Here is a 14,749-nt window from a genome sequence, read left to right as displayed (position 1 = left end):
GGGGCACAAAATCACGAACTGTGAGATCATGACCTGAGCAGAAATCAAGAGTCGGATGCTTAACCAACTGAACCACCCAGTTACCCCAAGTCCCACACTTTGTATCTGGGTGCTCAGTCCCAGAGTTGCAGTCTTTCCCTCCCCACATTCCTAAGCCTTGTCTCCAGGCCCCTAGTTCTAGCATGTCTTCCCCACACTTCTTGAATGTCTTCCTCTGGCTAAGCTGTATCTACCTGGTAAAGGCCATAAGAAAATTAAAAACGAGAGTAGGTACCAGTGTCTCCTATTTCTGAAATATATTCTACAATGATGGTTAGCCTGGGTCAAAAAGATGAAGGTAGCATTTGGAGAGTGGATACAAAAAGGAACAGAGATATGTGGTCTTAAGATATGAAAATGGGGTAGCAGTGAAAAAGATAAATATAAAATTCAGAGAAGAAAAGGATTGGTTGACAAGCGACCCATTAGGAGAGAGAACAGAAAGGTGGGAAGAGGCAAAAACATAATGAAAAAGGTAGACATAAAGACTAGTGAGGGTTGAAGATTGCTTAGTACGTAAGATGTGACATAAAGTGGGAAAGATAGGGAAGACAAAAATAGGAAGCAAAATACAGAACAGTTGACAGAAAAAAAAGACAGAAGGAAGAGAGGAAATGATGAAGAGAGAAGTAGTAGAAGAAAAAAGGTGTCAAAAGAATATTAACTAGGGCAAAAAAAAAAAACTGAGAAAGACCAACACAAGAAAAAAGTGTACAATCATTTGGATTATACTGATGTATAGATCTCCATACATAAAATGGAAATTTCATCTGCCTTTCTGTCTTGCAAAACCAGAGAATTTTGCAAGTATGGAACTTTGAGAGAAAAGGGAAGTTCAGCAAACAAAGGGAAATTGACCCAGACAAGTGGCTTCCACGTTTCAAGGATGAAGGTCATAGCCTTTCTGCTGCTTTTTAAGGTCTGTGCTAATTAGTGACAGTACTGAATCTATCAACCCCCAAGGGCCCAATCTCACCAGCATCACCTGGGCCACTACTCCTATTTTTGGAATGGGGAAAAACTTAAGGATAACCAAGAGGGTTGGGAGAAAAAGTTGGGAAACCACTGTAGAATATCAGATATAGAATATCAGGTATTTTTCTTCCCCAAAGAATGCTTGGTTGGGATAATCCCTAGGCCTGAAGTAGTAAGCAGTCTTGCACATGGTCCTGTCGATTGGTCTCTATTTGAAGGGAATCAAATGAAATGTGTTCATCTGCATTAAGTGGGTCTACATTTATACTCTGAAACTGTGCCCCAGTAGCTAACCTAGACAATGAGTTAGGACTTTCAGTAGGCGTAATCGGATCTTCATCAAATGGGCCTTGCCTTCCAATGCCAGATGGAGTTCCAGTGCTGGAGGAATGATACTTTGCCAATTTGGAGCCAAAGCATGGTAACTGCAGGATGCTTGATGGTCTTTGTTGCTGCCTTTCACCCTCATTTCCTTGTACTTCACTTTGGATTCCTTCTGGATTGGGGGCTTCATCAGGTGTACCCATAACAAGCTGCTCAGGAGTAAGGTCAACAGTTCTTTCATTGAGCTGGTTGCCTTCAAATATTTGTTCCAAAACATTGTCCCCATCTCCTCCAAGATCACTTTTGAGGCAAGGCATATTCTTTGATTGAAGGGAACTGGCTTCAGGAAAGGGCATAATTCCCCTTTGGCTCAGCTGATTCTTCATGGAACATGGTGTGTTCCTCCTCAGGGTGGACACATCATCTCTAAAAGGACTTGGGTTTTCACTTTCTCCAGGCAGTCTTTTCTCTGAGCTGTTTCTTTGGCCAGGTAGGTTGCTTGGAGGGGAGATGGTATGTCTTGCATGTTTAGTATGACTATCTTCTGTATACGGAGGACTGGTGTCTTGGTTCTCCCCTGGTGCAAGACCAAAGGATGGAGTGTAGTCCTGTAAAGCAAGTGGATCTTCTTTGTGTCCTGTGGAGCTGCCAGCACAGCAAGGGCCTCTCTGGCTTAGATGAAATACATGCGCTTCTTTTTGACCTGATGGGTAACTTGGAGGAATTAAGTCTGGGAAAGCCAACTGTTCTCTCTCTGGTGAATTTATCCTAGTAATTTGCATGCCATAATTCAAATTCTCACTTTCATGCCATGTTGGACTTTTCTGAAGCCCAGCTGGGGAATTGCTAGGATAAGGCTGGTTCTCTTTCTCATGTGGTGGACTAGGGGGAGCTTTGTGTAAAGTTGTTGGCCGATCCCAGAAGTTTCTGTTAAAATATGGCCTTCTTTCTTTCTGCCCTTGGGCTTGAATCTCATGGTCCCAGGAGTTCCAAGAGGGGAACAGAGTGCTTTCTTCCTGTCCGACAGCATTATTAGCATAATAGCCCCTGCTCTCCACAGGTGGTGGTGCACTGGGAGCTGTATTATATGATGGAAAATTCTCATCTTGGTTCCAGGGATAAAATTCACCATAAGGGAAATCCTCCCTGGGTTTTGATGGATTATCTAAGGAATAGGGAAGGTATTCTTTTGGTTGATTTGAGGTATATTGCTCGCCTTCATAGTGCCTAACTGTTGGCCCTTCTTTAAAGCTCGGCTCCTCCATACCCCATCTACTTTGTCCTGGAAAAGTTTCATCTCCAGTTGCATCAATTGGGTCCTCTTCATTATAAGGGACTGTTTCTTTCAGGTCTGGAGTATTCATGGGGTACAGTGAATTTTTGGGTTGCCCCATAGTATTGGGAGAATCATCTCTCTCATCCCATGTATTGCTTCTAAGGTATGGTGAGTTTTCCCTGGGATTATAAGAGTTATAGTCAGGGTAGTAAACACCTCCCCTTGAGCCATGGGAAGGATGAAGTAAGTGTTCTTCCTGCATCCCGGGATCTTCCTTAATAGGTGGAGAGATTCCTTGATGATTCCAAATATTTCTTCCAGCAGGAAAATGTTCTCTTGCAGTGGAAGGGATTTCCTCAGGGTATACACGTTGATACGTACTGTGCTTTAATTCTGGTCGATTAGTTTCTGATTCATAAGGGATTCTTCTTGGCTCCAAAATAATCCCTTTGGGCAAATTCTGGCTTTGGGTTTGTCCATCAGAATTTGGGGCTCTTTTGGACTCTCCTCTTGGGTAATAAGAGTTTTCATGTTGACCAACAGAATTAAAATTTGGGACTAGCATGTTACTCTCAGGATGAGGCAGTTTATAGTTTGATTTATTAACTCCATAATCTTGAGAGTTTCTCCAGGGGCCAGATGGATCTCTTGTAGGAATGACTATTCTTTCTTTTGGACCTACTGGTTTCTCTGCTGGATTTTGGATTTTTTCATTGCGGACAACAGTACCATGTTTGGGACCCAGAGGAGCAACGTTGGTTCCCATAGGGTGTTTATTTGGTCCCTGAGGCTTTCTTCTGACATTTCCTGGATTTCCTGCATGAGTGGGAGAATTGCCTCTTGCAGTAGAAGCATAAGCTTTGCGATAAATTGGATTTCCTGAACGAAATGCTTGTTTGCCTTCCAAAGCAAAGGAGTTCCACCGAGGACCCCTTTGAACCTGTTGATTTCTGTAAAAAGGCCCATTCTGTCTACGCCCCACGATAGTACCAGTGGGACGCCATTGTCTTCCTGCAGGAAAATTTCGGATATTAGGATTTGGATAGTTTTCATAAATATTTGGCTGACTTGGTCCCCATGAGATTTGAGTTCTTGGTACTCCCTGGCCTGAAACATTAACTGTAGGGGGTGAGATAACCCCGTTTTGAGCGGTAGGATTACTCACAGTGTTTGGGCCATGGCCACTGTTTCCTGTTGGGCTGGTGTCATTTCCGCCCTGACTCCCTCCAGGTGCATTTGGTTGAGTAGAATTAGTCTCAGGACCTGTTGAATTACCCGAGGGCTCAGTGGCTGGACTCTCTGCTTTAGGAGGATCTTTTTCTTTGGGTTTTTCAAAATCTTGTTCAAACATCTCTTCTGAATAATAAGGAGGACGGCCCCCAAATCCCTGATATCCAAAATATCCAAAATAAGGATTCTGTAGGGAAGAAGATGGAAATTGGTAATTAGTATTTGTTTTGCACCATGGTGTTGCTCGGAATTTTTTTAACGTGATAGGGAAATGAGCCACATGCTTCTTTTAAAACCATTGACTATGCTTCCTTTCTTGAAAGTTAATTCCTCCTTGGTTTCCATGACCCAACTCCCTTCCAGTTTTCTCTTCTGGTACTCTAACTTTCTGACTCACTTCTTAGTTTTGTCTTCCTAGTCCTGACCCCTAAATCTGAGGGGTGTTTTTTTTTTAAAGGATTCCATTTTCTGTCCTTCTAATTCTTCTGTTCTCATTTTACACACCTGCCTTGAGTAATCTATTGCAGGCCAATTTTTTTCAATGCAGATATATATCAGTGACTCCCAAAGCCATAAGTCTGGCCCATGACACTATGTCCTGAGGCTGAAACAGCAAGACTGGGTCACTAAAGATCTCATTGGGCACCTCCAACTGAATGTACCCAGAATTGGACCTATCTGCGCCCAAACTTCTTTCTCCAACTTTCTATATATCTAAGCAACATTCACCACTATCTACCCAGTTTCCCAGGTTTCTACTCTCCTCTATTTCCCCCAACCAATTAATAACCAAGTCCTATAAAATCTGAACTTTCATCCTGTCCCCTCTTTTTTTTATCCCCAGTACTCTTGAACTGCTGCAATAGTTTTCTTACTGGTTACTCTGAGTGTAATTGTACTTTCCTCTCCATTGCTATCAGAACAGTAGAGGTTGGGGGAACCTTCTGTCACTTTCCTCTTTTAAAAAAAATTTTAATGTTTATTTATTTTTGAGAGAGAGAGAGAGAGAGAATGAACAGGGGAGGGGCAGAGGGAGAGGGAGACACAGAACTCGAAGCAGGCTCCAAGCTCTGTGCTGTCAGCACAGAGCCGGAGGTGGGGCTTTAACTCACAAACCGTGAGATCATCACCTGAACAGGAGTCAGATGCTTAACTGATTGAGCCACCCAGGCACCCCATGTCACTTTCCTCTTTAAATATTATTTAAAGTTGCCCTTACCTTACAGGATAAACTCTAAATCCCATAGCACAACATACAAAGCAGCACAGCATGGTCTAAAGAGTGGAGCTGTAGGCAGATATGGGTTAAGATCCCTGTTTCATCAGTATTAATAGTATGATCCTGGGCTAACCTCAGTTTATTATAACTTTGGTTATTTGTAAACTCAAGGTAATAAAATAATATCTATCTTATAAGTTGCCATGAGGGTCAAAAGAGATAAATATGTACAGCTCAGTGCCTGGCACTTAGTAAGAACCTAACAAATGTTGTACATTATATAACACCACCACCACCACCAATAATAATTTTTTATAATCATCTGGCCCATAATTATTACATCCAGGCTCATTTCCTCCCCCCTGTACTTTGTGCAGGTGCAAATCACAACTACTACTGCAGCTATTCACAATGGAATCTAAATGTCTCTCTATAGATGAATGGAAAAGGCAAAAAGTGGGCGAAATTGAACAGTAATTTATCTTCTTTGGGCTTCAATTTATTTGTATAATGAAGGAGTTAGATGATTACTTAATTCGCTTCTAGGAATAACTTTCTAGAATGTATTTACTTCCTTCTCTTAGTTGCCCCATCACTGTCTAGAGTCCAGTACCAACCTGGAGCAAAGGTTATTAGGTTAGCCTTTTTAGAGAGAGAAAGAGTGAGAAAAAGGGATGGGGAGAGAGAGGAAGGACAAGGGAGGGAGAGAGGGAGGGACAGGGGTCAGTACCTATAGAGGAGAAATGATGTACCACATTTATATTTGTTACTGGATGTTTTTCTTATATCATGGGCACTTGAGCTACAAATTCATGTGTTGAAATTTAACATTTTGAATAGATAGGAATTAAAAATCAGAGACTAATGGGGAGAAGGTAGCTTTACTTGTACTCACCCCGCCTTCTTCATTGCTGACTGGTGGACGTCCGAAACCTGGTGGTACCCTCTGAAAGGTAAACACCACAATGAATGCAAGAGGAAACCACGTTCTATGCTACCATTTGTTTGTAAGACTCAGGGTGTCTTAAAAGAGTTCGAGTCAGTGACTGGGTGTTAGCATTATTAGTTTTTAGCTTTTGAGTCATTATCTCTCACAATCTACTATTAATTATAATTATAACCCATCAGTGAATACTGGTAAATACAAAGGTTTCAGCTGAATTCTAGATTATCTTATTCAAAATACCATGTATGGCTGTGTATCCTAGCAGTCACCCCATCCCATGGCCTCCAACACACAGACACACGCAGACACACATACACACAGACACACACACACACACACAGAGTGTGATTTGAGTGTTATTAGGATCCAAACATCCATATTAGAACATGTAATAATGGAGATCAAATAATGACACTATTTTCAGAGAGTCTATGTCACATTTAGGATGACAAACCGCCAATTCTCCTGGATTATTATGATAACTTTTTTATTTGACCAAGGTTTATTTTCCTAATCAAACTTGGAGGCTGAATGTTTGATCAGGGGAGAGAGTTCAGGAAATCAGTCCAACTCCTGCAGACCTTCAGGAAGTCCTATGTGGATGATGTAATAGTTCAGCATGAGAATTACACTTATCTGTTTTTTAAATCTTCACCTGGTACTGCCTTAGTTTCTTTAGTTCAGTATGGCCAGTGAAAGGAAGACACTCTTTTAAGGAAAAAAAGTAAGGAACTCTTATTCCTTGAAATGAATTGTTCCTTATTGATAAGAAAGTGTCTTGATTATAGAATGATAGACCAAAAAAACCAAAAAACAAAAAAGCCCAACAACAACAATGCCATAGCTGAATAAAAAGTCATCAAATATTTGTTGTTTCTGGTATTTTAATAGCAACTGGCCTTTAAACTTTTCTTTAGGTCAAATAGTTTATTTTGTGATTTATATTTTTAATGCCTGTGATGCAATTTCAATAGTTTTATTTTAATGATTTTAAACTTTAAAGGATTCTCGTAAATATTATTTTGCAAGATTCTTTATAATGAGGTATTTGTGGCAAAAAATAATAAATGACGGAAAGACCTTAGTCTAATCATAGCGTTTCTTATGATTTGCAAACTCCATTTTGTCTCAATTTCCCCTTTACATTAAATGAAGATAATTTTTGTGCTTTCTAATCTCTTAGGGAAGTGGGGGAATAGTAGCGAAATAGCGCAATCCTTTAAAATTAATTCTTTGACTAAGTCATTAGTAGTTGTTTGGTGATTGTTCATGTCTCCAATTTGTCTGAGTAAAATATTCTTAAAATTTTTTTTCCCTACATGATTAATGATGTGATGATTTTTTTTCATACTCTCTACTGACTGGCATACGGATTCCATCTAGAGAGTATGAACTCATATTAGTTTGAGATATGACCTGTTAATATTATTTTTCACTTCTAGTATAAAGAAAAAACTCACATGTGGAACTTGCCATGGTGGCTGTTGATAGAGAAATAGCCCATTGCCAAATGGTGGGAATGCCTGAAGAGAAAGAAAGAACCATAGTGATGTGGAAGTGAGAAAGATAAATGGAAAATGAAACAAACCTATTAAATACAATTGTTTGAAACTTGACAGTCTGCATCTCCCTTTGCATTAAACTGCAATTTTCTATTTTTAGGGGTGAGATGATGATGATGATAATAATAATAGCAATTAGTATTGGTGAACACTTATGTTCTAGGTACTGTACTGAGCATTTTGTAGTGATAAACTTATTTAACCCTCATATAAACCTAGAAGACATGTGCTGAAGACATTATTTCCTTTTCACCGAAGATTCTGAGGTTCAGAGAAATTAAGTCACTTGCCCAAAATCTCTCAGTTGGTAAATGGTCCAGGAGTGTCTTTTCATTTAATTTTGTGTTCTCTCATCTGTAATAGTGTCTGATAATAAATAAATAGTGTCTGTTAATCGACTAATAGACAGCATTTTGGAAGCTCCACGTTGGATGATATCTTGAGAAACCATTTGCACATCTTCTTGCTTTAAGTCAGGATTATTTATGCCACCCAGAAGTACCGGAAGCAGTGTTACCTTTCAGGGCACTATTTGAGATCATCAAAGCATAGATCTGGAAGAGACTTAGAAATTGTTTCTTTACTCATGGGGAGCCCGTAGCCCAGAAAGGTAAAGTGACTGCTCAAGATCACACAAGTAATAAGGGCTGGGGATAGAACTCGAATCTCTGTTCCCTGATTCTTCTGTTAGTGCTCATGTTACAATACCATGCTGCCTCTGCATGGTAAATAAAAATAAAAAGAGCTTCTTTAAAGCAACAGTATTTTGGTAATTTTTTTAAAGATTTAAAACAATTTTTTTGGTATCTATCTATCTATATATAGATATATACATATGTTGGTAATTTTTAATCAAACAAAGGCTGGGGTAACTTGGCAGACAATTTTGGATAGGCAGTGGAGCATCATGTTAGAAGAAAGTGGCAAAACTGAAGATTCTATTTCATACATAGCAGTATGTGTCTTGAGCAACATTGGAGAAAGTGTGTATGTGGGGATGGTATGGCTCTCCAAATCCCTCTGAGCCCATTTGTTGACTCTAGTTTGGAATTTTGCTGGGCAAGCCTCACCTGAGGTGGCTGGGCTTCCTCTTCTGGCTGTGCTGGGGTAGGTGATGGCTGCTTTAAAGGCCGCTTTGGTGGTGGCTTTTTTGGTTGAGGCTGGTTGGTTTTCTGGGTCTCTGGGGCTTGATCAGTTTTGCTCTTTTGGCGTTTGGGTGCTGAAGGAGATGAGGGTTTCTGTGGGCGCCCCGTGTTTGGTGGTGGTTGAGGCCACATGGGCATCTGATACTGCGGGAAGAGCTGAGGCAGACCATTCCCATACAAGGGGCCCAGTTGTGCCATCTGTGAGGGTAGCAAATAACAGTAAAACCATAGGAGGGCTGAGATTCCAGCTTTCCTCAGCCTGTAATGTCACTCTCTAAAACTCAGGCAAAATCTCAAAAATTCTATGAAACTTAACAATGGAAGCCTCAAGATCTTTAGTATTTCTTTAAATATTGTCTTACAGAAATTAATTTCAGTCTTCTAGAAAACTAACAAACAAAGCAAAAGACAGAACTGGTGAGAAATTTAAGTTTAAGAATTTGGCTGATAATTTTCTAACTCTGAAGTGCTGACTCCCATAAGAAGTCATATAATTGATTACAGAGGACTTGGTGTCAGATTCAAAACTGTGACTTGTTACAGGCTGGAAAAGGAGAAAAAGCAAAAAGAAGATAAATGAAGTAAGAATGACAAACAGAAAAAAAACCCAACAAGGAACAAGAGAGGAGAATACAAATTCTCTGTTGTGTAAACATCCTTACGTGGTACTTATGGTTTTTGGTTACTGGTGAATTTTCATTAATTCCATTTTCATGATCAGAATCTCCACAATTTCAAGGTTGGAAGGGAAGCAAAGGTGGTCATGATCTGAAGAAACTAACATATGAATTGACCTCCTACAATGTCAGTTCCCATTCAAACATTGTTGCTTTGGTTTAACACCAGAGCTAAACACAGTAAAACCAAGAGTGAGAGTTTAAAAGAGTTGTGCCAATCAGTAGTTGAAAATTGACAATGATGATGATATAGGTGAGAAGCTTTTAAAGAGAATGACTTGAATAAAGGATTAAGAGAAAATTGATTTTGAAGAGAAAATTGAATTGAAGTCCTTGATTTTTCCTCCCAATGGTTCTCACGATCATCACAAAAGTCAAAAGTGACATATAGTATGGTAGTCATACAACTTTGTCAGAAAAATTATGCTAAAAGATCCAACTGATACGTGATTTATTTTTAGTTGGTTCTAAGAATTAGCACTAGTGGTAAGTATAATTGAAATTTATTTAGATAAGATAAAAACTTATTTCATAAATTTAGTGTTATCTTTCAAGATAATCCAAATAAAATTTACCTCCCCACACACCTGGAGTATTTTTTCTCCTTATTATTTGTGAATACATGTTGTATGATCTTTCCCCAGAACCAATTTCTCTTGGATACAAAGAATGTTGGTAATTAATAAATGATTTTTTTTTTACATGAGAGAATAACAGTAATGAATAAGAAGAAAATCTGGGGTAAGGAGACAGGCAAAATGATTTTTCCCCTTTAAAACTCTTACAATGATTATATTATAATTAAAGCATGTGGATAGCTGTTGGTATCTTTATTAGCTATGACAAAACTTATAATGTAATTATCCATATATAAAGAAGAAATTATCAGAAATAACACAAAGCGGAACTTACATGTGGGGAGTTCATGAAGTTGAACTGACCATATCGCATCATCTGTGACCAAAGGAATCCATTAATGTGATACAAAGTGAAAACATTTTATTATTTAACCAATCTACAAATCACCAGAAGTAAGCTGAATTTCTGATTTTAATGTACAACAGTCATATCTTTTACTATTTATGCATGAATTTAAAATAAGTATGCAATTAAAAAACCCATGTCACTAATTTTTAAGTCAGGATTTTATTTTGAGAAGAATCAATATAGAATAATAGAGAATAAAAATCTTGTCTACTCTGACGTTTTTGAATGTTCTACTCAACTTTTGGAATTCGAGACTTGAGAATATGATAATTCTGTGAAAAAGATGATTCTCCTTTCTGATGTATGTTGAATTTGGCTAATGATTTTGGCTATAAATCATGTCGAAGATATTATATGCCTATGTGTCTACCTTCTAAAAACGCTTGGTACAAATATCTACCTTTGCTAGCTTGAAAACTTAGCAGAGAAGCCAACATTAGCTATTCCTGAACGGAAATTAACATTTACCTTGGCAAGGAATAATGAAGTACATAGGTAGTATGGAGCTGATGAAATTACTACTTTGCCTTGATTTGAGAGTTTAAGTCTTTCAAATTTTCCCTTTCCCTCCCTCCATCTTTTTCTCAAGAAATTTTATATATCAAAAAGTTTTCCCTTTTTTAATGGACTCTCAGGACAGGGCTTACAAAAACTTCTCCCCAGAGACTGAATATACATACCTCCTCACTTTTACTGCTAAATCCAGGCATTCGGGGCATTTGCATCTGGAAGTGAAAGAATATTGGTGACAAATTCAGAACATAAGTTGAAATAAACCCAATAATTATCTCCAAGCTATTTAACAACAGAACACAAAAGGACAAGTCCTAAAAAAATACTCACTGGCATAGCAATAGAATTACCAAGCAGACCTAGAAAAACCAGGAGAATCTTCATTTTTCCACTTGGTACCTGGAATACAAAACTGGATTTTATTTTTGGAATATGAAATAATTTCACTGGCGGCATTCTGCCCAGCTCTGTCAAGGAGAGCGTAGAAACAGACCACGCTGGGGGATTCTGCCGCCATTTTTACTTTACGTTAAGAAACTACTAGTTATTACCTTATACTGTTCTAAACTGTGAAAAGGATCTGATTTAAAAGGAAAGATAGAAGCGAGAGAGAGAGAGAGAGGGAGGGAGAAGATTGATCCTTGAGAAGATGGGAGATGGTTTATAGCACTGGAATATGGACGTTAGAAGTTAGGAGTTTACCTGAAATATATAAATATTGCTGATTTTGAGTTCTTGTTGCTAGGCTGGTTTAGAATGGCATAGTAATGTCTGATTATAATCACCATTCAGAATAATCTCAGTTTCAGTGAAGGTGCAATCCAAAATCAGTACTTTTAGCTACTTTCTAAGATGCCATAGACAACATTCCATTATGTAGAGGCTAATTAAATAAGCTGGAATATTCCAGAATCCTACTCTTTTCTTCTTTCCTCTATTGTTTCTATTATTATTATTATTATTATTATTATTGCTTTTTTAAAAATTATTTTATCTTTTAAAAATTCACTTCTGCTCAAGGGCTGGTCAGAGAAATAGAAAAATATAGGCAAAGATATTTTTATCTCTTTGTTAGACACTTTGATTGAACATATAGAGGAAAAGATTGAAGTTATAGACGTATGTGTGAAGTTTGAGAATGTTTTCATGGATTTCATTTATCCCGCTCCAGTTAATTATGCAAGCCTTGTATAATTAAGACTTGTAGTTACAACTTTGAACAATTTTTTTTCTGAAACATTTACTTTTTTAAGAAAACTCTGCCCTATTTGCATGTACAATAGAGGAAAATGAAGGTTTTAATCAGAATGATTGATTTCTTGGTACATCGGATACAGCACAATTCCTAGTATAGTAACCAGCACATAGATACCAGTAGTTGCTCAGTCTTTTCGTTCCTCTTTCCTTTTTCTGGGCATGAAATGTGCGTAGAAGTATTTTGAGCCAATGCTCACCCTTCTGTTTACTTCCCATAGGAGCAATATAATTAAAGGACACTTCAGCATTTTCCTAAATTATAGGTGCAATCAATAACCTTTTAGATATCAGAGAAATTGGGAGAGTTCAGTTAAACAAAGGAAGCAGTAACATGTAAATGTCTTTACTGCTAATTAAGGATTTTCAGAATCATGACATTGTAGAGAATTAAAAATAAGAACTGAAACTATTGTCTTCAGCATAGGCTGAAAACATGAGGAAGCTAATAAAGAGGATATTGGTGAATGCTTTCCTTTCTAAATCTACTTTCTAAGATCATGGCCCAAGATTTTGGGGGCAGTTGGATGTTTAATTTCTCTCTTACTTAACCATCCATTTAATCTCTGTAGTAGCTGTCACTGAGACTCCTGATAATGTTACACACATAAGTAGGAATTTTGCCAATACAAAATGCCACTCACTTTCTCTTTTGTAAAATTAATATATTATACTGGACGACTGATAGTTTCCTTCTCTCTCTAGAAGTTCATGATTGGATGAAAGTTTATTTTTAACTGAAAATAGCACTCATAATGGTTGCTGTGGAGTACAGAGACTATGCAAGTTCTTACTTCTTTGTCCCATCTGTGAACTCAGATGCTCTTTGTTTCTTCTGACATACTTAAATAGTGTTTTACCCTCTCAAGCATACTTCTGACAATATTTAGTTTGATATGTGACCTGTGTTATAAAAAATGAATATAAATTCTCACCAAGTTATCTAGCTTAGGAAGAGTGGCTTCATGGCTGTGCTGGAGCAGCAACATTTTTCACTCAAATTTTGAAAAATATAGATTTGGTATAAGACGAAGGTCAAACACAGAAATGAGACAAATAAATGAAATGAATAGCAAAAGCTCAGCTCTAAGGCAGCGCATGTCATATTAGTTATTTTATCCAATCAGAGCCTTACTAGAGGGACTTAACAATCAAACTGAGTCTTCTATTGCTTTAAGAGAAGGGTGAAAGCTAAATCAGAGAGAAAATGACCCAGGAACAGTATTTGAGGTATTTCTAACGCAGTGCTGACAAGACTTGACTGCTCTACAGGAAGATGTACGAAAGCATAGTGTTAAATGAGATCTAAGTAGGTTGGAAGAAAAGTTAGAAGAAAAACAAATCTACCAAATAAACCAACGAGTTTAAAGTTTTATCAGAAGATCAGTATGCAGCAATGACTATACAACCAAGATCAAAGAATGCAATAAGGAAGTCAACCAGTATCTATGAATTAAGTTCATTCTTTGGCACTATATCATTTATGTTGACAATCTCTAATACTCACCCAATGCCAGCTAGTAGCTCCAATATATAACAAATAACTTTTACTTGAACTTTGTTAGCCTGTCTTTGAAATATAGTCTTACTGGTGTACAGTGGAAATGCCTACAAGTTGCTGAAGCCGGGGAGATCTCAAGGAGCAAGACACATTTGTTTCTTGGTAATAAAACAAAAATTCTTCATGAAGATGTCATGTTGTTTAACAAAAAGGCTTAAAATAAAAAGATTCCTCCTGTAAGAAAGCTTGGGATAGCAAGGTCACATTTAAGCTCTGTTGTAGACCTGTACAACCAATCAGCTTTGAGAAAAATGGTTTTGCCATCACAAGAGTTTAAGGTGAAAAAACACATCCAGTGTAAATTTATAATGTGTTATTATAGGAGCTGTCAAATCAAGTCTCTTATTATGTATAATAACAGTCCAGGAAAATGAGCTTACAGCTGTAAGATTTGGGAGATGCTTTCCTTGATGAATTTGGGGTTTTTCAAGCTTAGAAACTTTGTTTATGCAAAGATATTTAGGGAACAAAAGTGAATATTAACTATATTCTACTGTGATAAATCATTGACCATCATCAAAATGCAGGCCTACATACATCTCTCTCTCTCTCTCTCTCTCTCTCTCTATCATTCTATCTCTATATCTCTAATTCTAATTTTATAGATATAGATATATAGTATAGCTATAGAAATATAAACTTAATATAGTTAATTAGTATTTATTTAACATATAATTAAAATTAGGTGAAATGTTATACCCATGGACAACTCAGTGCCTTCATTTGATTCGTATTACATAAGGCTACCAGGACATAGTGTTTTTTTTTGAAGAAAAATATAACTGAGTCACTTGGGATTCCAAGTTTTAGATCAGATATGCAAAATGATAAATGAACTCTCAGCTATTCATGGTAACACAACCTCATGAAAATAGGAGTTAAGAAATTCACTGAAGGGGTTACGTTATGAATGTTTTTTGATATCTGGCTTTTTATAATAAAGATTTCACTTCCAAATAAATGGAAAATTTATACTTTTCATTAACAAGAGCAAATCGCTCTCTTTGCTGTACTTGGGATTCTCCTGTTCTCTTACGGCTC

The 14,749-nt window shown here is 37.5% G+C and overlaps 1 protein-coding gene across 1 annotated transcript; it reads right to left on the bottom strand.

Moving 5' to 3' along the window:
• Positions 1-1,172: 1,172 nt before the first annotated feature.
• Positions 1,173-13,136, bottom strand: ENAM (enamelin). The gene is made up of 8 exons (XM_047090826.1): positions 13,083-13,136; positions 11,224-11,292; positions 11,061-11,105; positions 10,306-10,347; positions 8,642-8,914; positions 7,470-7,532; positions 5,959-6,009; positions 1,173-4,031 (listed from the first exon to the last, which is right to left on the bottom strand). Exons 1-8 carry the CDS (start codon positions 13,134-13,136, stop codon positions 1,173-1,175), a joined length of 3,456 nt encoding a protein of 1,151 aa, XP_046946782.1.
• Between the last annotated feature and the right edge of the window lie 1,613 nt (positions 13,137-14,749).

This window comes from Lynx rufus, unplaced genomic scaffold (genome assembly GCF_022079265.1).
Source record: "Lynx rufus isolate CCGP_SWC_20201006 ecotype Redwood Valley unplaced genomic scaffold, mLynRuf1.p SCAF_3, whole genome shotgun sequence".
NCBI classification, from domain to species: Eukaryota; Metazoa; Chordata; class Mammalia; order Carnivora; family Felidae; genus Lynx; species Lynx rufus.
This window is presented reverse-complemented; position numbering and strand designations above follow the sequence as displayed.

Coding starts and splice junctions, on each gene's coding strand:
- ENAM (XM_047090826.1), bottom strand. CDS start 13,136: ATGTTGCTGCTCCAGCACAGCCATGAAGCCACTCTTCCTAAGCTAGAT. Junction 10,348..11,060: donor TTAGCAGTAAAAGTGAGGAG/GTATGTATATTC, acceptor CTTTGGTCACAG/ATGATGCGATATGGTCAGTT. Junction 8,915..10,305: donor ACTTCATGAACTCCCCACAT/GTAAGTTCCGCT, acceptor CTACCCTCACAG/ATGGCACAACTGGGCCCCTT.